This window comes from Mesoplodon mirus (genome assembly GCF_964341445.2).
Source record: "Mesoplodon mirus genome assembly, chromosome: 9".
NCBI classification, from domain to species: Eukaryota; Metazoa; Chordata; class Mammalia; order Artiodactyla; family Ziphiidae; genus Mesoplodon; species Mesoplodon mirus.
In genome coordinates, this window is record NC_138985.1 from 27,084,384 (window position 1) to 27,110,196 (window position 25,813).

Consider the following 25,813-nt stretch of genomic DNA (forward strand, 5'->3'; position numbering starts at 1 on the left):
TCACAAGAAAACACATTAACTCAGTTACATATCCTGGCCCCCAAATTCTATTGTGATGAATGACTGAAATGCAATCTAATGGTAGGTAAAGATAAATGTTGTCAGGATTCTGAGTTACCCGTATTTCCTGCCCTGGATCCTTAACTTTTGGTACCGTCATTGCCTTCTTGACTCCCTGAACTGAAAGGTACTTTGTGAAAGTGGGGATACTTATTCTACTTGACTGTGTAGAATGTATCCAAATAAAATTTTTGGTAAACATTTAATGGCCCCTACTATAGGCAAGACTCTGAGCACAAAGAAGTTTTATAAGACAGGATCAAATCTCAAGGGGTATAGAATATGGTAGGAAAAATAAGACAGCGTGAATTATCTACAGTACAAAGTGTGGATGCTAGAGAAGGATGTGGACAGAGGGGAATCATTTTTCCATTGGGATGATCATGGGAGGCATCAATTTAGTTTCTGTATCTGGGTATAATGCCCAGCTCATGGGGTCAGGGTATGGGCTAAATCAGACCATGTACACGCAGTGCTTACCACGATGTGATGTGGGGCACAAAATAAGTGCTCAATAAACAGAGCTTTGATTAGGAAGAGGCGTCGTAGTTGGGTCCTGAAAGACACACAAGATGCTGAAGGATAAAAATGAGGGCAAGAGGATGCAAAAAAAAAAAAAAAAGTATCCAGAGCAAAGGTCCAGCAGCCGGACCACATCAGGCATGCAGGCATGGCTGTCTGGAAGGTTCCATTCATGGTCACCATTGTGAGAGGTCCAGGGAATCGTGAAAGGGAAGGCTTGGGTCCAGTGAGAGGAAGTACAAGCCTAAGGAGTCTAAACATTTCCTATAGGAAAAACGGAGCCACTGGAACTTTCTGGAGAGGAAGATACAACCGAATCAGAGCTCCAGGGAACTGGCTTCGTCTGGTTTTGGGAGGAACGGGAGCTCCATGTTCTGGAGTAGGGAGCCCGGTCAGAGGCCACTGCGATGGTTCAGTGACCCTAAAGGGGCAGGGCAGCCATGGGGGCGGGGAGGAGGCCTAGATTACCCGAATGGGTATTGCTCCCTTCCTGTTCTATTCCACCCTGCTTGCCTCATCTAGAATAGCAAAGGGCTCGGCAGATAACTAGCTATCAATATTTGTTCAGTGAAAGAACGAAGATACAAAGAAGAGAGCAAAGAAATGAAAGAAGACATCTAGATTCGTCTACAATTGCTTGATGATCCAAGTCTGGATTTCCTGGATACACTTAATTTTGGTGTATCTGAAACCGTCCATCATTCATACGCAAGGACGAGGGCTTTCTCTGTGTGGAATAGAGAAAAAATGATTTACGTGTTTGTGAATAAAATTATATTTATGTGTTTATGGCCAATGTTAATAATTTATTTTAGGTAAATTGCTCAACCTTGGTGAAAGATATGGTTGACCAAGGTATGTTTTAATCTCATGATGGATATTAAACTCTCTACAACATTGCACTTTTTATTGCACAGAAGAATTCATCTTTAAATGTAACGCACTTAATTAAAGCAGAGACATGGGCACGCATTTGAAGTCCATAAAAAGATAAAAAGCTCGGGCTTCCCTGGTGGCGCAGTGGTTGAGAGTCCGCCTGCCGATGCAGGGGACACGGGTTCGTGCCCCGGTCCGGGAAGATCCCACGTGCCGCGGAGCGGCTGGGCCCGTGAGCCATGGCCGCGGAGCCTGTGTGTCCGGAGCCTGTGCTCCGCAACGGGAGAGGCCACAGCAGTGAGAGGCCCGCGTACAGAAAAAAAAAAAAAAAAAAAGATAAAAAGATAAAAAGCTCAGTAACTATGTTTATATGTATGCACTGCTGAAAGCCTAACATACCTAGTGCCCAAATTGCTCCACATAACAGGAGAGAATCTATAGGAATGAATGCCCTCTACGTTTCTAGTCATAATTGTATTTAAATACATGAAATGTAAACATATTAATTAAATTCTAAGTTAATCAAATCCCCTAAAACATGTAAAATTGAGACTTAATTCATATTCCATAAAAATAACCCTTTTAAGCTGCACAATTCAGTGGCATTTAGTACACTCACCATCTTGTGCAATCGTCCCCAGTATCGAATTCCAAAATATCTTCATTATCCCAAGAAGAAACCCTGCACATATTAGCAGTCACCCCTATTCCCCCTCGCCCAGCCTCTGGCAACTACCAATCTACTTTCTGTCTCTATGGATCTGCCTGTTCTAGACCCCCAGAAGTTGGTACAAAACAAGTACAGCGGATTACACCGCAACTATCACACATTGTAAAGCATTTTTGACATAAAAGATGGAGATGTGGCATCTCCTCTAAAACATCTGCAAACACTGGATCAATAATAAGAGATCCTAAAGGACTCAGGTTTCCTTATTCTACTGTGAACCATTCAGAAAGGGTCTGTATAAGTGAACTCATGTGTGTGTTTATGTGTGAGTGTGCTTTTTTTAGAGTGTGGCTAATCCTCTTAGAGATGTTTTTGCTCTGTCAGTTCGGCTGAAAGGAAACTTGGTGAGGACCCTCTCTGCCACCTTCAAGCCAATGGCCAGTGAGCTGAATGGTCCACTTTTACCAAATTCCCTCTCCCAGCTCTCCAACTGGAAGATCAAGAATGGGCCTGATTGGCACCTTGTGGGGTCAGATGAGAGTCATGCCAAGGTCAAAATGCTCCTTCTCTCACACAATTTCAAGCAAACTGATGACCTACTTTGCGGGGCCGAACTACATCTCATGTGAACAAATTCTGGGTAGCTAGCCTATTTCTACCACTAATGTGGGGGAGCCTTTGTGTTAATCTCTTGTACATTCAAGAGAAGACTTCACAGCGGAGGAAGAATCTAAGCTAGATTTTCAAGGAAAAAACTGGAGGTCTGCAGGCAGACGTGCATTAAAATGTAAACAAAATGAACTGGAAATCATTTTCGTTCATTCTTACGCTTCTCTGAAATTTGGGGGGATAAATACCTAAAAATAACAACAACACAACAGGAACCAACTACGACCATGAAGCTTGACTCAATATATTATCTTAAATAACTGACTAGAAACCATTCTGGGTTTCTAGCTTCCAAGATCCTTTGGAATTTACAATGTCTGGAAGTCCTATTTAGCCAAGGTGGGTTACTCTGCAAAAATCTTTTTTGATATAAGCGCCTTTGAAGATACCACCTGGAGAAAGCAAATAAAAGTGGCTGCCTTAGCAGTAAGCTGTCGGCTGTCAACACCTTGCTTCTGAATCTCTCCTTGGTGCTTACAGGGTCGTCCTTTGAATGCATTCCTGCTCTTCCAGGCAGAGCGAGTGGATGGAATTCCAAGTTAAATGCTCCTGCTGTCTGACCAGTAGGTGGCAGTACTGAACAACGTGAAACTCGTTCCCTCTTCACCCTGTACGTCTCTCCCATCTGAGCCCAGGTTTCAGCCCTACCTTTGGGGCCCCAAACCCACTCGTGCTGGGAGTGGCCAGAGGCAAATACAACGGAACAGGCTTGCGTTTCCAAGTACATTCCCCAGAGGATTTTTTATTTCCACCACAAGCTCTGGACCCAACACGTGTCTCCTGGAGGGGCCTTACCTCATTGGAATGTGTCCTGTTCTGGTGCTTGGCGCGATCAGAGGCATTCGAGAAAGCCTTGTTGCAACCTTCGTGCTCACAGACGTACGGTTTCTCTCCAGTGTGAGATCTCAAGTGTGTTTTCAAGTTTTCGAGTCTCGAGTAGGCCTTTGTGCAACCTTCAAACTGAGGAGAAAACAGGTAAATCTGGATGATCCCACACAATGACGGCTGATGTATCCCACTCGCTCCGCGTGAATGAAAGACAGGGACGTTTGGGGGATTTCCCTGGTGGCGCAGTGGTTAAGAGTCCGCCTGCCAATGCAGGGCACTCGGGTTCGAGCCCTGGTCTGGGCAGATCCCACATGCCGTGGAGCAACTAAGCCCGTGCGCCACAACTACTGAGCCCGTGCTCTAGAGTCCACGAGCCACAACTATTGAAGCCCGCGCACCTAGAGCCCGTGCTCTGCAACAAGAGAAGCCACCGCAATGAGAAGCCCGCGCACTGCAACGAAGAGTAGCCCCTGCTCGCCACAACTAGAGAAAGCCTGCGCGCAGCAACGAAGACCCAACGCAGCCAAAAATTAATTAATTAATTAATTAATTAAAAAAAAAAAAAGACGGGGACATTTGGAGGGTTGGCAGCTTTTCAAAACCAATGAACAAAAGTCCAGTAAACTCTGCCTTTATTGGGATTCAGATGGGGCTCAGGGCCGTTCGAAAGCATTTTCAGGGCTAAGTAAAAATCCTGGACTTTTTTTTTTTTTAATAGGCCACTCAATGTGGACAATGGGTTTCATTATCTGCTCAGGGATCTCCTTGAATTCCCACTGATTTCAGATTCAGCACAAAGTTCATTAATATGGCTTTGTGTGCCTACAAAGGCACGGAATTTGATCCTGTTTGTAAAGGGCCTTTAAGATGTAAAGTACCAGGGCTGAGCCTTGCCTGGCAGGCACCTTAGTGAAAGAAGCCTTAGCCTCGCAGGAATCCCAACCCCTCATAGGTCTGTACTGGGCCATGGGGACAGACTAGGAGAGCGAGGAAAAACTCTAAAGCCATAAGGGTTATAGTTTTAAAAAGTCAACTTAAGTTTTTCAAGTCGAAACTGGCCCTTACCTGTGCTCCCCAAGGCTCTGGTGTGCCAGGCACTGGTGCTCACCCCCAGTGCCGGATGGCACGTTCCCACCGCCACCTGCCTGCCTGCCTGCCACTCTGCAGAGCTGGGCTGTCTGACTCAGTTGCTGTTAGCCATGTGGGGCTATTTAAATTTAAAACTTTAAGTTAAAATTTAGAAATCAGTTCTGTGGTTGCTCTAGTCACATCTCAAATGCACGTGTGTCTCATGGCCACCATGTTGGACGGGGCGGGTCTAGATCAATTCCTTCCAGCATCCCCCAAAGCTGTCAGCATCCTTTCTCCATTTCTCACCTCCCCTCTGTTTCGGAAACCCCTCTCAGAACCCGGGGAGTTTATCACAAACAGCACTCCAACCCTCTTCTCCCACCACTCATCACCTCGCATGGCCGTTGGAGTACAAGGAAGGACCCACAGGTGCAAGACTCCCCTAAGTGGACAGCTGGCCCCCGCCCCTTCGGTACTCACAGTGCATTTGTGAGGCTTCTCCCCCGTGTGCCTGCGCATGTGCACTACCAACATGTACTGGGCTTTGAAGGGTTTCTGTTCTCTCGAGCAATCTAGCCACCGGCACACGAACTCCTTCTTTTCTCCATGGATATGGTCGTTATTTATATGCTGGAGTTTAGAAAAAGAAAGAAAGAAATGAAATGGAAATGTACTACTCTTTTCTGAAGGCAAAAGAACGGAGTGCCCCAAATCCCCCAACCTTAAGTCCTAAAGACTCCACGGTACCTTTACTACACTGCAAACCTTAACTCTACCTTTACTATATTTAGGATGTTTCTTAAGTAAATTTGCTCTTACTGACTGTGGAGGGATACTTCCTAACTTGTAGGAGTGACCTGGTTTGCAAGAAGCCTGGTGTCCCAGAAAAAGTCCTTCAAGGGCATCAGAAGAGCAGAAACGGGGTGAGACACCCACATCCTCTCTGGGCCTCCGTTATCTTTCATCGGCCAAGTCGGGGTCAAGGTGAACTGAACACAGAGGTGACCTCCAGCTCTCACTCCCTCCAGGCCTTGGGTAGCACCTTGGGTTAGTGCTGTGGCTCAAGGCTGCAGAAAGGGCATACACACACACACACACACACACACAAGTCTGTAACAAGGACCAAGAAAAAACAATGCACTTTTTCAAACGACACTTTAGTTCCAATTAGTGGGCTCACCCCTTTGATAAGAATCACAGAGAAATGTCCTTGATGCTGAAGATGAAGGCCAGGCGATCGTCAACAAAACGCTTAGTGTCTGAGGGTCTTTGCTGTCCTCATACACAAAATAAAGGAATGGATTCCCTCGTTTCTAAGGTTCTTCCCAGCTCTAGAATTCTGTTAATTTGGTTTTTAAAATGAAGATGAATTTCCCCAAATTCCAATTCAAAGTTTTAGGATCATTTTTTAATAGAGTTCCTTGGATTCATACATCAAATGTCCTACAAGTAGGAGACACGTGAAATCTACAGCAGCGCCAGAGGAACAGGTGGTTCTTAATCTGGACCAAATTCAAGTCTACTCCAGTAAGATGAGTCTATGATTTTAATGTCCAGTCACAGATGACGGAGGAAGTTTGTGCCCTAGGTTGATCCTGTTGTTTTCATTCTCTGGCCACTCCATACTTTATTTGCCTTAATTCAAAGCCTTTGTGAGTCCTTTCTCCCACGTACGTGGAAACACATCACTAAAAAATGTGTGCAATGAGAGAAGCCTCCTCTGGGTTCCCTGAGCCCCATAACAGTGACATGACGTTTAATTACGTTCCTGCGTAGGCTCTGGTTCCTAACTGAGTGGTCTCTGGGGAGCTGGTGGTAAAATTCCACCATCACTCGACCTTTCTCAGCTATTCTACTAGGCAGCTGGCTGCCGCAGGAAAAAAAAAAAAGCAGTCTGTTGTGCTGTTTGGGGAGTTTAAAACTGGATGCAGGCAGAGAAGAGCAATTGCTGTGTACTCTTCTCTCCTAGAACAGCTGTCAGAAAGCCCGAGAAACAGGGGAGAGTGGGTGACACAGCCCAGGGCGCAGGCAGGCAAGTAGGATCCTTTCAGGAGCTCTGAACACAACGAGGAAACCACACAGAATCACTCAGGTTCATGACAGCATCCCAACCCCTGGCAGACAGATGTGTGTTTCTTACAGAAAGCCAACTGTCCTCAGTATGACTGTTTCTTAAAAGTGATGCTGGGGGGCTTCCCTGGTGGCGCAGTGGTTGAGAGTCCGCCTGCCGATGCAGGGGACGCGGGTTCGTGCCCCGGTCCGGGAAGATCCCACATGCCGCGGAGCGGCTGGGCCCGTGAGCCATGGCCGCTGAGCCTGCGCGTCCGGAGCCTGTGCTCCGCAACGGGAGAGGCCACAACAGTGAGAGGCCCGCGTACCGCAAAAAAAAAAAAAAAAAAAAAAAGTGATGCCGGGAATAAGTTCATCTTTATCATTTTTCTAGGTTCCACATATAAGTGATATTATACAATATTTGTTTTTCTCTTTCTGACTTACTTCACTCTGTCCGACAGCCTAGAGACACAGACATAGAGAACAAACATGGATACCAAGGGGGGAAGGGAGGGTGGGATGAACTGGGAGATTGGGACTGACATATATACACTACTATATATAAAACAGATAACTAATGAGAACCTACTGTAGAGCACAGGGAACTCTACTCAGTGCTCTGTGGTGACCTAAATGGGAAGGAAATCCAAAAAAAGAGGGGATCTATGTATACGTATAGCTGACTCACTTTGCTGTACAGCAGAAACTAACACAACATTGTAAAGCAACTATACGCCAATAAAAATTTTTTAAAAACATGGTGCAGGGGCACATACGTGGATGAAGAGAACAGATGTGCCGGCCAGGGGATAACATGCCATCTTTAAATTTATGCTTCGAGAACATGTCTGCCTCTGTTCACATCACCCAGGATTGTCCCAGATGGGTGCTGGAGCCCAGTCTTCAAGCCCACATGATACAGAGAGGTTCTATGAATTCTCCTTTCCAGGGAAAACAATGAATGATCACACAAGTCCACTCCATACTAATTGCTCTTGGTTCCGTTTTTTTCCAGGTTATTAGGCATCAAGCTTCCTGGATGAATAGGCATGAAAAGAAAATGAAGGAAGGAAGGGAGGGAGGGAAGGGGGTCGGAAAGAAGGAGGCAGGAGGCAAAGTTAAAACTGGAAAACGGTCTGAGAACTTGGGCTGAACCTGCTCCTTGAGTCGCGGTCCACACCTTTCGGTTTCATATTCTCAGCAACGGACAGTGGCCCTGGTACCTGGCGGGTCCTCCGTAAATATCTGTTGGACTGATTGGCTCATGTGAGAAACGGAACTTTCCCTGGACCAGAGAAATTATACCTGATGCTTTTGCCTAGCTTCCTTCAAATGCATTTCATCCAGTATCCGTACAGTAAGATATTAATGTAGGTATTATATTACTTTAAAATAATATACCATCAAGAATTCGAAAGGACTTGAATGATTCGAATGATAGCCCAGTGAGAACCCCGTCTTGCCGGGGAGAATAAAACCAATACTCAGCGACGGCCAACATTTCATTCATCGCCCACATATGGACACGTATGGACTGGGTACCACTCCACACCAGGCCCTGTGCTGGGGAATCAGACAGACCTGAGTCCTGCCCTGAGGAAATGACAGGGCAGGGACACGGAATTTCTGGAGGGACATGGATAATGGCTTAAAGGACTATTGTACAATGATAGCTGTGATCAGCATTTTGAAGGGAAATAAGAGGGTTTTAGAAAAACAAGTAACAGGAGGTCCCAAATCCGTGGGCAGCACCAGAGACCAGGGTTGGCTTCTCCAATGAAGTGGCATTTAAAGGAGGACCTGAAGGATGAGTGGAAACTTGGCAGGTGTGCAGGTAAGGGTGTGGGTGGGGGAGAAAGAGGGATGGAAGCCCCTGGAGAAGGACAGAATCTAGTGCCTTTGAGGAACAGGGCAGGAGAGGATGGGCCAGGCTGACGCAGGAGGCTTCCAGCACCGCCATTGCTTGGTGTAGTACGAAGGCACGAGTCTCCAGGGGTCCCGTGGGTACCAGTGAGGTAGCCACGCTTGGGCCCACCTAAAATGCAGAGTGCTGGGTCAGGTGTCCAGCAGGGAGACTGTAGGATAGACCCCTGCATAGAACCCAAGTGCACCCCACCAGAAAGCCAGCACTTGGACGCCTGCCCCAAGAGACCTGGAGTCACTCAGGGGAATGGGGATGACTGACAGGGAAGCACCGCCAGCAGCTAGTGAAGCCATGGACCCTGTCTCTTGCCCCCCCACCATCATGCTGGAGGGAGCCAGACTCTAGGAGGAGAGGGAAGGGGTCCCCTCCTGGATGGGTGGCGTGGTAGGGGAAGAAGAAACAGCTTGCCAGCCCCCTGGAGCTGTGAGCCTGGCTGGTATAGGGAGGGGAGGCTCTGAGTGGATAGCAGGTTAGAGGTTTAAATCGGATGGGACTTTGGTAACCAAAAGTGGCTGAGACGTTGTAGGAGCTGCCGACCAGGGTGTTGAGGTATCCGCCACTGAGCTGGGAGGGGAGAGCTGACAACAGGCTGGTGAGGCCAGTGACTGGAAAGTGAAAACCATTTCCGATTAATACCTGGCCAAGCTGCATCGGCCTTGGCCTCTGGGACGATATCTGAAAATCCCAGCGGCGGGAATCCAGTGGCCATCAGTAAACACAGCACCCCGTCTTGTCCCCATGTGGGGAGGGACAGACAAGAAGCTTCTCGGGACCGTGGAAGCAACCTCACTTTCAGAAAGGTTAGCGCCTTGGGAATTTTTCCTTTCTGCCCCGTAGAGTAGACCTAAGGCCTGTCTAATACGCTTTTGTAATTTTCTGAAACCGCTCTTGAGGGCCAACTTGGATTGAGATTACAAGTTATTTTTCTTTAAATGAGATTCTATGACCTCAGCCAGCAGGGAACAGGTCCACCTTCCTTGTCTTTAGGGTCCAAATACTGAGCACAGACATCATCAATGACTTCAAAGAAACACAGAAATCTTTCTGCTTATTTAGGTTATTTATTTATTCATTAAAATATTTACTTTATATTGGGGTATAGTTGATTGAGAGTGCTGTGTGAGTTTCAGGTGTACAGCAAAGTGATTCAGTTATACACATACATGTACCTATTCTTTTTCAAATTCTTTTCCCATTTAGGTTATCCCAGAATACTGAGCAGAGTTCCCTGTGCTATACAGTAGGTCCTTGTTGGTTATCTACTTGAAATATAGTAAGTAGTGTGTATATGTCATTTTGCATCTTTGAGCTTAAAATATTTCCCGAAGCTAGATTTCAGGTGAAATTTAAAATTCTAAGAAATCATAGATTTTACACAGGACGAAGATGCCAGGACCCGGCAACCCCAGAAAGGCTGAATCCAGAGTCTGAGCTTTCCAATGAAATGGGATCATAAGCATTTGCCCCAGGAAACTGATGGCTGATGAAACAAATAAAACACCTCAGGAGCCCATAGCCAACCAACCAAGCTGGTATTTGGCCATCGTGATCATGTTTGTAGCAAGATGAGCTAAGACCCAGGATTCCTTCTCTTGCACTCCCCATGGAGCTTTGGGGGCAGGGAGAAAGGTGGGGGGAATCACTCCAGTTGGCCTGGCCACTGGGGAAGTGGAAGGGACATCTTTGTTTTCAGGGCTTCTGTCTGGGAAGCCCAGCCCTTGGCTTCAACCTCGGAGGCTGCAATGGTGCAGGAGGGAAACTGAAGCTTTTCTTTTACCAGCAGCAAAAGGGAAGCCCACAGTGGATTTCACTGGGCTAATCAGGGTCCTGTTTTCTTGTTTCTTATTGCACTCTGAGTTCAGAGCTGACAGTTCGTCCTCAGTCTTTTCCTAACCCTTCAGATGAAACACACACATGCTGTCCATCTATCCCGAATGTTCACTGCTCCCCAAATAAAGCTGCTATTCAAGCAGTTTGTGAACCTTGGAAGCACACTTCTGCTTCCTTTCTAGCTCCCTCTCCTTTGGCCTGATTCCCCACCGACTCCCACACAGAAAGCATTGTCCCGTGGATGGGTGAGCATCCTCCATTCTAAGCAACTTCCTCGGAGAAGAGGCTACAGCGTGGCTCAAAGGTGTGTGTGGAAGGTTTGCACCGCCCCGTTCACACTCTGCCGGGCTAAGGTTAATCAGCAAACACCTTGCTGTTGCTTGCGATTCATTCTCTAAATAAGCCAGGCTCCTTAACGTCAAGAAGGTAAATTCCTCCCACCGTTGTAATGAAAATATTACAGTTAAACACACCTAAACACAGTGAAGGCAGGAAATGTAAAGCTTTAGACTCAAACATCACCATCATTTCCATACGGCTCCCCTGGGCATATACATTACACACCAGTCTTTCTGTCAGTATCTAGTGTTTCTCAAATAACACGGAACTTTTTCACCAACTTAAAAGAGTTGCTACAAGGTTAAGTTGCCAAGATTTTCACAGCACAAGGTACACGTAAAAGCAAAGAGTTACGGTCTTTAGAAAAATAATGTTCAGGTAAATATGATCTCTCTCCGCACACAAATGTCGTTTAACAGAACTAGATCGTTTGAAACTTCTCAGGATTGGCTCAGGAAGTATGTTAAGAAAGGCTTCTATTTTGGCACGGGATGGGGTATCAACAAGTAAACAATTTTAAGAAAGCTCAATTTTCAACGGGTTTCCTGACTGTATAATATAAATCTATGACTAGCTCTTGACTTAGTAGCCCAGAGATTTTTCTGCAAAGGAGAAAGAGGGAAAAACAATTTAGAATCAAGCACATTCAAACTGATTCAAGGGAGAGGTTGAAATGCTTTGCCTAAAAGAAAACTCTCTACAAGAATCCCTCAAAACTTTGCATCTGAAAGGTGGCATATACCTTCTTGTTTTGTGTATTCTTTGACACACGTAACATTTGCAGAAGTTTTACAACTGTCATGACATGGATTTTATTAGGGAGAACCTGTGATAGGATTCCTTAAGGCTTTACTAGGCAGAAGTGAAAAAGGCAGGAATCAGAGACTATCAGGGCTGAAACAGGCCTTTTATTTCAATAGGCACTTTAATTTAGATAAATAAAATAATTTAAATGGTTTCAGTGGCACCCATCATTCTTCCTGGCAGAGTATTTAAAAAGCTATAATCGCTTGCTGTGGGAGAGATCTTCATGAAGACCTCACAAAATGACTGTTTCACTTCACACTGGCTAATAAAAATATCCAAGTATCTTTCAGTTTTTTGATCTGAGTATAAAATTATACAGAAAAACATCAAAAGGACTTAAGAGTTTGGGTACAGAACTGCACTCTCTTCCTAAAAGTAGAATTTTTTCCTATTTCTGATCTGTGAATATTAGAAATTAGGGTGATATAAAAATTAAAATGTGTTTCTTGGTTGAGAAGACATAAATATATGTGCTTCTTCGTTAACAAGGAGCCCCTCTGACAGTTATTAAAATCTTGTTTCTATCTATAAATTTGTAACGAAATTATTTTATTTTATGGGTAAGAAAGGCAATGTTCTTTAAAGAAGTTAATGTCTGGACAAAAGGCTTCGCAGTGTTGAATTTAGAGGATAGAAACCAACTTAAAACACTGCCCTCACTCCCATCCCCACTAAGGTAAGCTGAGTAGTGGAATTCCATCCATTGCTCACATTTAGAAGCAAGCAAGAACCTTGGCAACCTTATGCTAAGGAAAGAAGTCAGTCACAAAAGGACAAATATTGTATGATTCCATTGATCTGAAATGCCCCGAATAGCAAAAACCACAGAGAAAGTAAGTTAGTGCTTGGCTATGGCTGAGGAGAGATTGGAAGATGGGTTTCTTTCTGGGATAACAAAAACGTTGCAAAATTGATTGCAGTGATGGTTACACAACTCTGTGAATATATCCAAACATGCTGAGTTGTTGTATTCCTGAAACGGGTGAATAGCATGCTATATGAATTATAGCCCAATAAAGATGTTACCATCCCCTCCAAAAAAAAAAAAAAAAAAAACCGGAAAACCACAGAAGTAAGCTTGGTGATGGACTACTCTGGTAACAGAGGAAATTGTTGGGGAAAATAGGAAAAGTGGTCGAGGAAAAGCCAGGTTGGATCTGCTTCCCCCAGGGCTGTATCTAGGGTTTGGGGCTGGTAAATGACTTCCCATGGAAGCAAAGGGTGCATCTTAATCAGAAGTTATATTCACATACACACGCAATCCACAGACAGATTGAGTGAGAGTAGAACATATTTTTACGACACAATACTTCCTGGTGGATTTCGTACTAGACCCGGAGCTAACAACCTGAGAGCTTCACTTACATGACGAGTTTCTCTGAGTAGCCCTTCCTCATCTTTCAAGCTGTAGAAATGAGTAGAAAGATGGAGAAAATTAAACTATGTGCAGAGTTGTAAACAAAACAAAATGAAAACATCGTACGCTAATAGGTAAATTCATATGTACGTTCAAGGAATTTAATGCAAAATAATAGCACATGATGGAAAAACTGGTATTTTTCTAACGCATGCTATATGCTAAGATTCACTTAAATGCTCATGGAAAATTCAAGCACGGGTAATTCAGAATCTCTATACTTTTATTTTTGTTGTTACACTGAATTAGAAAATAACTAGGTATAAATGGATAATCTGTGATATAATCTATGTAAGCTGATACCCCCTCCCCCATAAGAAGTGCATGTGTTACTGGTTCAAACTCAAGTACACAGAATAATATACTGGCTTAATATTAAGCCAGTATATTAATTAATGATTAAGCTGATCTAATATTAAGGAGATTTCAGTTTTTGAGAAGAATGTTTAAAAAGAAAAATGTATATATTATTGATTAATGTTATTGATTTCACTTAGGTAAAAAGAAAACATTCTCATTCTTGAAAATGGATTAAGGGTCTCCAATTCCTTGTGAGAACTAAAGTGCTCTTTCTCTTACAATTTTGCTCTCTGAATTCTAAGTTATTTTCCTAAAACATGAATGTAATTCTCTTTTGAGAGGGTTCTCTTACAGTTTAATAAGGTGGCTTTTGTTGAAGAAGGACTCAGAATTTCTTTTCTTGGAAGAGCTGAGAATCCCATTGAGATTTTAAATAGAGATGTAATGTGGTTTCATCACACCCTCCAAGCTTCTAAGACTCTGTTTACATCATTTCTCAAGTTACTGGGCACATTTAATAATTTATCTTATTCTTCTAAATACCAACTTTTGTTTCAGCCCAAAAGACAATAAAAATACAAACTCTCCCTAAGCAAATTGATTGGGGGCCTGGTTAAAAAAAAAAAAAAAAAAAGAATCCAAAGAGTGAAGCAGCTAAGGATTGAGGAGTACCCGTTCTAGAAATAATAAGACTACGACTCATTCCAGACAGGCAAGACAATTTCAACTGTGTAATCATGGAATGAAACAATTTGGAAAACCAGTCTCTCCAAAAGCATCTTCTATTTCATCTCTTTGCAATGAACAAATCCACCAAACAGTAAGTGCCAAGCTTTCTGACCAAAGGTGTAGCTCCCAAACAGAAAAGGCTAGAATCTCTGGCAAAGGCCCCACCTTCTGTTCCTCAACCATCTCCTAGGCTGAGAAGAATGGCAAGGACAAGGGTTCCAGGGAAGGTGGCTGTAAAATGCAACCTCTCCCAAGGACCAAATGAAATCAGTCACTCACATGTAGGAGTCACTTCTAAGAGTCCACTGTATCTGGAAAGCACTACCATCCATGGCAATGGCATTTATTGCCAAACAAAAGATTTCAGAAGCTGAACTGTGTCCTAGAGCATTAAAATCCTTCCACCTTGTGGGTTTGGATTTCTGCCACAGACAGAAAGGAGGGTTAATGGGTGGTGTCTCCGTGTACTAAGAATTCCAACTAGTCTCTGCATAGTAGTTACACTCTGCAACTTATTGTCACAATAATTCTTCTGTTATAAAACTTTGAAAGGTAGGTTAGATAGGTACAATCATATAATTACCACAGCACATCTTGCACTTTTAATGTGAGAAGCTTAATGTTTTCACACACACACACACACACACCCCGTGACTAGCTGTAAGAAGAAGAAGGAAGACTCATTTGTTTAAAAGTCTCCCTGAATGCACAGGTAGATACAAACTCTTCCTATTTGTGATATAAAATATTAAGAGTACCATTATCTAGAGGCATACAAAGTATTAGCCTTTAATTACTTCTTAATTTTTATTTATTTATGTATTTATGTATGTATGTATTTTCTGATCAAATTTCTTTAAAACATTTTTTTTTATTGAAGTATAGTTGATTTACAATGTTGTGTCAGTTTCAGGTGTACAGCAAAGTGATTCGGTTACACAGGTATATATCTATTATTTCTCAGATTCTTTTCGCTTATAGGTTATAACAAACTATTGAGTACAGTTGCCAACTTTTTAATTTTTATGATCGCAGCCATCACCAGGAACCTGAATATCCAGGCATCGCTCTTTGTAAAGAGCCTAAACATACAGTATGATTATGAGAAAATTCAAAACTCCAGAAAAAATAAAGGTGAATTAAAGATGCGATTTGACTTTGACTCTTCACTAACCCTTATAAAAGCAACCGTGTTCCCTCCACTCAAGTCTGATTCTGAACATTCCAGCAATCAGCCCCTGAACCAGCACCCTGTTTTGTTCATTTCAATGTCATAATTTTAATGGCTAGAATCTTTGTGAAAGTCATAACAAATGCAATAAAATGTATTTGGATTTCAAATCTATTTTTAGTATCTGGAGAAGAGTCAAGTATCTTTTGTTTTAATGAAATCCTTTAAGATATGGGATAGAAAAGTTATTCTGGGTCCAGCCCAGTCCAAACCACGGCCCTGGCCATGACCCTACTACCTGAAGGTCTTCTGCCCATCTCCTTGCAAAGGAAGAATCCTCCTGCGTGAAAAGTGGCAGGAGAGTTCCTCAGCAATCAGAAAAAGATTCGGTGTGCGTGTGTGTGCAAAGAAGGCAGTGGTGACCGTTGAGGGCACAAACACAGGCAAATCTCAAGAACTATTGGAAGAAACGAAGGAGGCAGGCAACCAGGCAAAATTATCCATTTGGAAATCTGCCCACAGTCCTGCTGGGCTGACTCATTCATTCACTATTAACTCAGTGCTTATTTATGATATGACAGTTACCGCGCTAGACGCTGAAGAGCCAAGACTGAATAAGACACGTCCACTGGATCTTGTCCAAGACTGGCTGTCAGAATGCAGAAAGGAATACTGCTTAAAAATTAGCTTTCACATCATGGACACCTTTGCAATTAAGTAAGCCACCCAGAAGAATGCACGAGTCCCCACATCATAGAAAACTAGCAGGCCCGTTGCCCAGAGCTTTTCCAGGCCTGTCTTACCAAAGCAAAATAGAAAGGAAACCCCTAGACCTCTCAGCTTTAGCAAGCTTTCAACATGTAGAGCAATTTACCATGTTTCAATCAACTCGTAACTTATTCACATGCTACCCTCCATGGGGTGGGGGGTGAATGGCTTAAAGCTCCAGACCCCAGGCAACAAAAAGAAGGTCTAGGCAGGACAGTGATCAGATTTGTGTTTAGAAAAGGTAACTCTAGTAGGTGTCATAGAGGACCTGGACAGCAAACCCATTTAGGGAGCTGCTATAATTATCCAAGAGAGATCTGTGGCCCTGAACTAAGGGCAGAGGCCATGAGGATGGTGGGAAGGGGCTCCATGTGAGAGACCCTTGGAATAATGTGTGCAGGGTGAATTAGAGAGAGGTATAATAGGTGGTACCAAAGTTTCTAGCTTGAAAGATTCTGAGACAATAACTGGCAAGGGAGGTCAAACAGATTTGAGAGAGAGTCTGTTCCTGTTTGAGACATGACACATTGGAAGTGCCTCCAGGACGTCTCCAATAGAGAAGACACGTCTAAACATAAAGATTTAAGAAACAAAGAAAGGTTGTAGCTGAAGACCGAGGGCAGCTCCCTTCCCTACCCCATATTGCCTCTGGTGACCCCAATACACAGAATTCTAAGGATTTCACAAAGTCCAGTTTGAAAATCCCTGACCTACGGAGACTGGACAGAGGATGAAGGACAGCACTTAGAAAAGATGGGAGACCGGTGTTTAAGAGATAGGGAAACAACAAAGGAAATAAAGGAGAAAACAAAGGAGATAGAACAAAATGGCGGGGACTGGGGCACATCAACCATGTTGGGTGGATTTGGAAGACTCCTGGGCAGATGTTGACAGATGAGGTTAAAGCAGTAAAAGGTAAGTTTTCTTCCAGAGACAGCTTCTCAGTTCCAGTAAGTCTGGACAAATCAGATAGGAAAGAGAGAAAATGTCTAGGAACGTGTGGAGAGTGTGAACTTAAGAAGGGAAACCGCTGGCTCATTTGTCATTCCCAGGCTGGAAGGGGCTAAAGAATGGTTGATAGAAGTCGGCAGTCCTCCTTTTTTTAAGCTATTTGCTGTTTTGAACCCTTTTGGTTTTCCCCAAGGCTGTCTATAAAATTCAGTTCTGTGTAACAGCATTCATCAAGGAGATACGTAGAGCTGAAGAAGTAAAGACCACCAGCATCGTGCAGTCCTGTGCACAGAGAGCAGGAAATGGAGCATCAGTGGGGACCGAGTACCCAGCAAGACAAAAGGTGGAATGAGAAGGAATCCAAGACCACCTAGACCATGCAGGGCGGGGTGGGGGTACCACCGGACAGAACGTGGACGGAAGTGCAGAGCCAATGCCTTAAAGAAAAATGCCACTTCAGAGGCTGGACAACCTGGCAGCTTGGAGACACCTGGGTTACATCTAGGATGGGGCCACTAATTCAAGATTATTTTACCTCCTTCAAGTCTTTCTTGGAATGCTGCTTCCCTCATGAGACTGACCACCCCATTTATAACACAACCTCCTCCCCCCTGAGCTGTCCACCCCACTTTTCCTGCTGTTCTATCCCCGCACCCCTTATCACCCCTAACATACTATAATTTACATACAGAGATTGTGTATGATTTATTGTCTGCCTTCCCACAAGAATGTCAATTCCACACAGGCAGAGATTTTTATTGATTTTGTTCAAGGATGTTTCCCAAGTGCCTGGAACCGTGCCCAGCATATAGTAAATGCTCAATTAATATTTGCTGGAGGAATGCATTATTGGAAATACCACATTCAGAACTGATGCGGTCCCAGGCGTCAATATACTCCCAACCTGCCCTCTTAGCTTTGTGCTTTAAGAACCAGAAGCCACAGGAAACAGAAGCAATTTCCTGTGATTCCTCTACTCACAATGATCGGATAAATCTCAGCATCTCATATGCCTTTAGGGTCCACAAGCAAAGCCCCCTTTTATATTTCAATGGTAAATTGAGATTTTGAACTAGTAATGACATAATTCAAAGTTATCTTAGTTGGTTCCTGTTCATTATTAAAGAAAAGGAATTCTAAGCCTTATTTTTGCCCACCATGACAATGTTGACGTAACTTTGGGGTAAAGGCTCTCACATTTAAGTGGTAATCCTAACTTTCAATGTTATGTTCCACTGTTTGCAGAAAGCAAATAATCTTATGTTTTCCCATAGGTTTCTCTTGAAATAATTCAATAAAGCTTCCCATGAAGGAGAGAGAAAAAGGCCAAGTTACCTTGTGATTAAGCTACACTCTATCTCACTGGAATTTGGCCCCCTGGTTATTGTTTTTGTGTTTAGTTTATACTGAGATTTCTTCCTAATGTAATGCTGTTAAGTAACAGAAGACTGAAGGGCATATTTCCTCTTTAATCTGCTTGTGGAAATCTCATTAATGAGATGGAAATTTTGCCCCCTTCCATGACTAAAGTGCTTGAAGAGAAGAAACAAGGAAGTAAGGTGGCTCCTATAGAGTTTCAGCTGGACAAATAAATGAGGAAGGCATTACACTGAGAGGCAGGTTTCAACCTGGCAACTTTTAAAAACATTTTAAAAATTAAGTGTATGTGTGTGTGCGAAGTGATTTGTGGTCTCCCCAAAAGAGAACTGGGAAGCCAGCCCTCCTTGCACTATTTTTCAGATGGTGAAATCACTCCTGGGGGAGGATGACTTTCCTTGAATTTCAGCCATTTCTGCATTTTTTTTTTTTTTGCTTTGCCTTTCACCTCCCCACCAAAGTAAGAATTTCATTTCTCAAGAAGTGCTAAATTATTCCTAAAAATATGTTTTTCATTTGAGGGCTTGATTCTATAAAGCATATTTTTATAAGCACGTTTTCCTAGGAAAATGTGGCCAGTGTATACTGAGTAATCATGCAACTTTTTAAAAGTTTCATTTGACCCCTTCAAGCGTACGCATGCCTCTGACATATAGGTGGCTAGCCTAATTGTCTCCACATTGCATATTTGAACAGAATATTAATACAGTGTGATTATAACCACACAGAAACTGGTTAAAAGTTTATGAATGTTAACACTCTATAGGGGAACAATAGTGAATTGCACTTGCCCAAAAACCAGAGACTGAAGCTAATGGAAACTCAATGTTTGGTCCAAATGTTGTCACCTGGTTATTTAAAGTAACAGTGTACTATATGTTTGTTATCTTTTCTAGATTGTCTGCAGAATGACTTCTATGCATTTCACTTTTCAGGTAACTCAACCACAAGTACTGAAACCGAGCAGGACCCTGTTGGGCTCCCGGGCACAGAAACCTTTCTGTGCCCCGCATTTCTTGTTTGCAGGGAATAGGCTTCAGCCTCCATGACCCTCCCTGAATTCCAAACAGCAGGGTCAAACAGTTGCTAATCAGAAAAGGGAGGGGATGCAGAGACAAGGGAAGAGCAGTCAAAAACAACAGTGCAGCCTTGGGGCAGGGTCCTGGTTCCAACTCAAGGGCTACACATAACAGTATCTTTGAGCTCTTCTGCAGGACTAAAATCCCCAACAAGTGGAAGATGTTAACTATTTGATGAAGCATTCTTCATTCCAGAGAGAAGGTCACAGTTTGATAACGTCAAGAACCACAGAAGCTCATCAGGAAACTACCGGAGGCCAGATTAAAGGAGCGCAGGCCCTGATCCTTATCAGCAACCCAACCCTCGAACCACTGCTATAAAACTTCTCATCAAGTCCCCTCAGTTTGGGGACACACAGTGTATGAGGGCATGAGCCCATGGCGTTCCCCTTTGCCTGGCAAAGCAATAACGCTATTCTTTTCTACCTCACCCGAAACTTTGTCTCCAAGATTTGATTTGGCACAGGTGCACAGGGGCCGAGTTTTCGGCATCAAGTCCATTGCACAGGGCCATGGGAGGTGGCACAAGCATCATGGCCATTCTTGCTTTGTCCTCCATCTTGTCTGTTTCTGGGCACATGGCCTGTAGGCTATATGCGCAGTACGTTTGTTCACACAAATGCTCGTGCCTGGCCTGCTTGTCCAGTGGCTCTCTGTTTGGCTCATTCCTCCCCATCCTTTATCTCCATCAGGAGGCTTTTCCTGACACTGGGAGAGGTTCAGTAACTTACCAAAGAGTGTGCCATGAATTCCTGGCATAGGTAGTAAGAACAGAACGCAGGGCTAAACTTTCCACCTACACATGGACGGAACTTAGAAAAAAAGTGGTGAGTTCACAGCCAAAAAAGGGTTGGATCATGTGTCAGAAATAAAGGGCCAAAAGCTCACCAGAGGGGGGATTTCCCAGAGTTGTTTTTCTTTTAATGAAATGCTACAGAAAGTACACTGACAAGAGAGAGTGACCTGTATCCTTAAAGAAGGGAAAGAAGAAAACACATGCGTTCCTGCAGACAGACAGACAGACAGACAGACACACACACACACACACACACACACACACACACAGTGTATCCTGCTTATACTTTGTGTGTATTCCAAGATCCTAGAACCCAGAGTACTATCAAAACCAAAAACTAGCATTACAAGGGTTAAACAAGTTATCTTTGGTTGGCAATGGCCTCGACCTCTAGCAACTGGTGGTCTGGAAGGAGCTATCAAATCAAAAAGAAATTTCCCTTTACTTCAAATGCTACATTTGCTGTTTTTGGAGCCCAGGGTCTGTGGTTCAACTCCCAGAAGGGATGTGTTAACACTTCATACATCTGATGGAGGAAGGATGGCTACTTTTAGGACATTCATTTTCAGAAGCTAAATGCCTTTAAATTACATGTATACACATGTATACAAACTGCAATTCCTCTTTATTTCTGTCTTGAACCATTATTATTAAAATGAGCTGGGTAATTTTCCTAAGTTAATTTATCACTTAAACATTATTGGTTTAGAATAATGATGGTTTTCCCCTCATGACCGCCTGAGAAAGCGTCTCTTCCTGTCGTCATGGCCAAGACACTTCCCCAGTGGTTTTCACTGAACGTCAGCAGTTCAAACATTCCCAACCTGTACCTTTAAAATGCTCAACACAGAGAATTCCCCGTGGGTTAGTCAACTGCTGGCTCATATACAAAGAAAATACTGTATTTTGCTCTGAAGAGCTTTCTGCATCAATTTAAACACAGTGAGACAGACACAATATCCCAGAGAGAGGAAAACCTACCTTATTACATTCCTGACCCGAGAGAAAGGATTTGCCCTGAGGACATAAAAGGAATCCATAGGGGTGTGGGGAGAGTTATTTAATCCTAAACAGAAAAACAGTTCATAATGTGGCATGACAATGCTTTTAACCGCTGACATAATTGTAATATGTATGTATAATATGATACAAGGAAAGCAAATGCAGTTTGCTTCTCATCCTTAAAGGCTTTCTTCGATACCCTCCTTTAGGTCTTCTGAATTTTGTACATGCTTAGGGGAATTTTCAGGGGGAGGTAACGTGATATTATAAGGATTCTTTCTCAGTAAGATCGCATCTTGTTCCGATTTGAGTCGATGCATCTGTATGCGGTAAGTGTGGTCAAGCAAAACTTTGAGCTCCGTGAATGCAGTGTTTTACAAGTCTTCCCTGATTTCCTGTGCAAGTCCACGGGCCATGAAATGATGGGCAGAAGACTGGGATTTTTATTCGTATTGCAAAGCTGCTGGGAGGGATGCGGCATCTCAGGTGTGAGTGCTGTGAGCGGTTCCCATTTCCCTTTTATGGCTATATTAAAAGTTTTGTTTTTTTTTTAAACGGGGGTTTAGATTTGGGTTTTTTCCCCCTCTGACGTTTCCATACACGACATAATCTACACCTCAATTGCCATCTCCCAGGAAAGAACCGCATCCTTGCCTTACTGGTTGGGAGGTTGATAAAGAAAGGGGACATTTGGAGAAGTTCAGCTCCCCCCGCACCCCGCCTCTTCAACGTTATTTATGGAAAGGATTTTACAGCATCCTTAAAAGCGGCTATGTGATGGCTGGGCTGCCAACTTTGCAGGTCAACTTTTTTACGTCAGGCTGCCTGTGACCGAGGGGTTGGCAATGTTCACATTTTATTAAAGTGAAATGTTATTGACGTTCCCTGGCGGAGCCCACGATCATTCTAGATCACGGAGTATCAGAGCCACTGCTGCTCTCAGCAGTCCTAGGATTAGATGAGCCAAAGAGAAGAAAGGGTACAACACAATGGAAATTCAGCGAGAAAGAAAGAGGCGGAAAAGGATGAGCTGGTGTCCCAGCTGGACGTTAGGGTTAAGTGTGCCCTAACTCTGAGATTTCTCTAATGGAACCTTCTGCTTTACATTGGGGATGGGTTTATTTTGCACAAGCGTGGTTTTCCCCCCTTCTGGGCTGCTTCCTGAGTCGAAGGACTGGATCTCATTCATCTTGGTGCCCCACTGGCCTTTACTGTGACTTCCGCACGGCAGGTGCTCAGGAAACGGTGCTCAGCTGAACGACATGAATCCAAGATACGATCCCATAATCTCAGTTTCCTCATATTTCATTGTAGCTGGAGTTGGCTAGATGCACTAAAAAGATTTTCTCAATCTAACTCTCACATCCATGTTTTTCTTGCTGTGCTTTGGATGGAAACTTAGGCTCTAGGGCACAAGACAGCTCCTAGGTGCCTGCTGCCCAGACTCTTTTTTTTTTCTTCTTCCCTTTTTTTTGGCAAGAGTCAAGGATGAGGCATTCTTTTTGGTTCAGGCGTTGTCATTAAGCTGGTCCACCAGGTCATCTCAGGGTAATGCTTGGAAAGAGGAGGTAAATGATGGAAGTGGTCATTAGGGGCTTGGGTGAAGGGCTGACTTCATTTATTTTATAAGTAAACTGAGACAGCAGAAGTAATCAATATATGGCACCTCTTCTAAAGGAGTCTCACCACGGGCTCAAATTCTAAGCACGTGACAGAGAACACTGTATTTTCTTTATACATATTTTAAAAACCAGCTCCTTTACTGCCTCTTATCTGAAGTGCCCAGAAAGCCTATAAAAACCATTCAAAGGGGCTTCCCTGGTGGCGCAGTGGTTGAGAGTCCGCCTGCCAATTCAGGGGACGCAGGTTCGAGCCCTGCTCCAGGAAGATCCCACATGCCGTGGAGCAACTAAGCCTGTGCACCACAACTACTGAGCCTGCGGGCCAAAACTACTGAGACCGCGAGCGACAACTACTGAAGCCCACGCGCCTAGAGCCCGTGCTCCGCAACAAGAGAAGCCACCGCAATGAGAAGCCCGCACACCGCAACGAAGAGTAACCCCTGCTCACTGCAACTAGAAGAGAAAGCCCGCGTGTAGCAACGAAGACCCAACGCAGCCAAAAATAAATAAATAAATAAAACTGATTTTAAAAAAAGTAAACATATAAAACCATAAGCGAGGTGACTTACATAGTAAAATTAATACATGTATAATTATTGAGTCCATAAGCCCTAATTAAATTGGCAAACGCAAGGAAGAATAGAAAAAGGAGAGAAAGAATTGTTTAAATAATAAATTATTTGTCCTGCAAAATAATGTGCAGGTAGGGGATTTTTTGATATCTGTTTTTCAGTAATTAGAAATTATGCATTTAATTGTATATTTAATAAATGTATAGGCATAGGCAAGCATACCAATATTTAAAACACTCTATTAACTTTCAAATTGGCCATGGTAAAAGTAAAGAAAATATGGCAACAGACATACAGACACACATCTACACACACATACAGGGAAAACTTGACAAAGCACACGAAAATTCACATTCAAAATAAATGTCTCAAATCTACCCACTATAGGCAAACTCTCTCAGATGGTAATAAACATAACTATAAACGTCAGGGAGTCACTGAAAACAAAATTATAGAAATTGTTAAAAAATAAACAGGTGGGTGTGATATTAATCTTAATATTAAACAAATTAAGCAACAAAGTTGTACTGATAAAAGTACAATCCTTAAAGGAAAGCAACACTTTTCTCTACCAAATAACCAAGCACCAAAATATAAAAAGCAAAACCTGTTAAAATTATAAAGAATATAGCTAGAAACATAATCACATGAGATTTAATACAGCAGTACCAGTTTTAGAATAAGCAGACAAAGAAATAGGAGTGACAAAAAGATTTTGACTAACACCATTAAGACAGCTGAATGAATGAATGTTGCCTCAGACTATCTGTACTTGTCCAAAAGCATGTTCAAAGAACTGAATGTGTATCACACAGTGAAAATAATCTCCATAAAATATTAAAAGCAGAAATTGCACACACCCAAATCTCTACTGACTAGATAAAATTACAAAATAATAACACAAGTTTAAATGTGCTAATAAACAAACAAAATCCTAGGTCCAGGGAACACACAAACCATAGTGTCCTTGTTGGCATAGTTATTAAGAAGCCATTTGGCTCTGCCATGTACTGGCAATGTGACAGTGGACAAGCTACCGAAACTCTACGACTTGGGTCCTTCATCTATAAAGTGGAGATTTTAGGTTATGAGTGGATGAAATGAGTTAACACAGCATGCTCTTAGTACAGTGCTTAGCACATAATACCTGACTGAAAACCAAGTATTAGCTGGCTGCTAGTAGTAGTAGAAGTTATATTATTACTGAAATGCAGGGTCCGTAAAGACAAGGATTTTTGACTGTTTTGGTCACAAATGTATCTCCAGAACCTAGAACAGTGCCTGGCTTATAGCAGGGGCTCAAAAATATTTGACAATTAAGTGACTTCTTATCTACTGAAAGAAATAACCCATAAAAATAACTGCAGACGATTTTGAAATAGTAGGACTGTCAAACTTTATGAGAGTCAAAGTGAATTAAAGTGAAAGTTAACATCTTTAAGTGCATTTATTATTTAAAAAGAAAAAAATAATATTTCATTTAGAAATTATAAGGAGAAAGCAAAAATCAGCCCAAGAAGGCATGATAGAGAATAATGAAAAAATAAAAACAAATACAAAGATACAAATTAAAATTTAAACAGTAGAATTAGTAACTAATCCCAGAAACGGATTTGGGGGGGAAAAGTAAAAATATAAGATGAAACCAATGATATACCCAAGCAAGTGAGAGAAAATACAAACCACAAAAACAAACAAACAAATAAACAAACAAATAAAGGTGGTACAATGAAGCACACAGAGGGCATTTATAAAAGAGTTTAAATAACCACAGCGTGAAAACAGTAAAGCTGAAAATCTCAATGAAATGGGTGACTTTCTGGAAAAATAAACATAATTCAAATTGACTCAGTGGTAAAAAAACTGCAAAGTTCCTCAAACCATAAGAAAAAAACTTTTAGTTACCAAATGATTTTATTCTCAAAAGACTCTAGACCCAAACAGTTTTACGGGAATGTTATTTCAAACATTCAAGGACCAGATTATTATGCTATGTAATGCTCTCTGGAGATGGAAAAGATGAAAATGACTATGAACATTAAAAAAAAATCTAGAGTGACTTTGATACCAAAGTAGCACAAGAAAGAAAAGAAAGATATAAATCTCAGTCATAAAAATGGGGAAGTCATAAATAAAAAGAACAAACTAAATCCAGTAACATATCAGAAGAATAACCCATCTGGCATATTCTGGAGTGACAAAGAACTATATCCTACTACATGGTAATCTCTTTAGGTGGCAAAAAGTTAATAAAGTAACTATAACCATTCAAGATAAAATCTGTATACATTTAGGAACAGAAAGAAGGATACTTCATTCACATGCCCCAATTGTGTCCATCTTAAATGAACAGATTATATAAAGACTGAAAACTAGAGGGA

The 25,813-nt window shown here is 42.6% G+C and overlaps 1 protein-coding gene across 4 annotated transcripts in view; it reads right to left on the reverse strand.

The window, feature by feature from the left end:
* GLI3 (GLI family zinc finger 3) overlaps positions 1-25,813 on the reverse strand; it is a 281,589-nt gene that overhangs the window by 13,718 nt on the left and 242,058 nt on the right. For all 4 annotated transcript variants that reach the window (XM_082631920.1, XM_082631922.1, XM_082631919.1 and 1 more), the window contains exons 11-12: positions 5,177-5,326; positions 3,593-3,757 (exon numbers count right to left, since the gene is read on the reverse strand). In XM_082631920.1, coding sequence (XP_082488046.1) covers positions 3,593-3,757; positions 5,177-5,326 — 315 coding nt within the window. The remainder of the gene's footprint in view (positions 1-3,592; positions 3,758-5,176; positions 5,327-25,813) is intronic.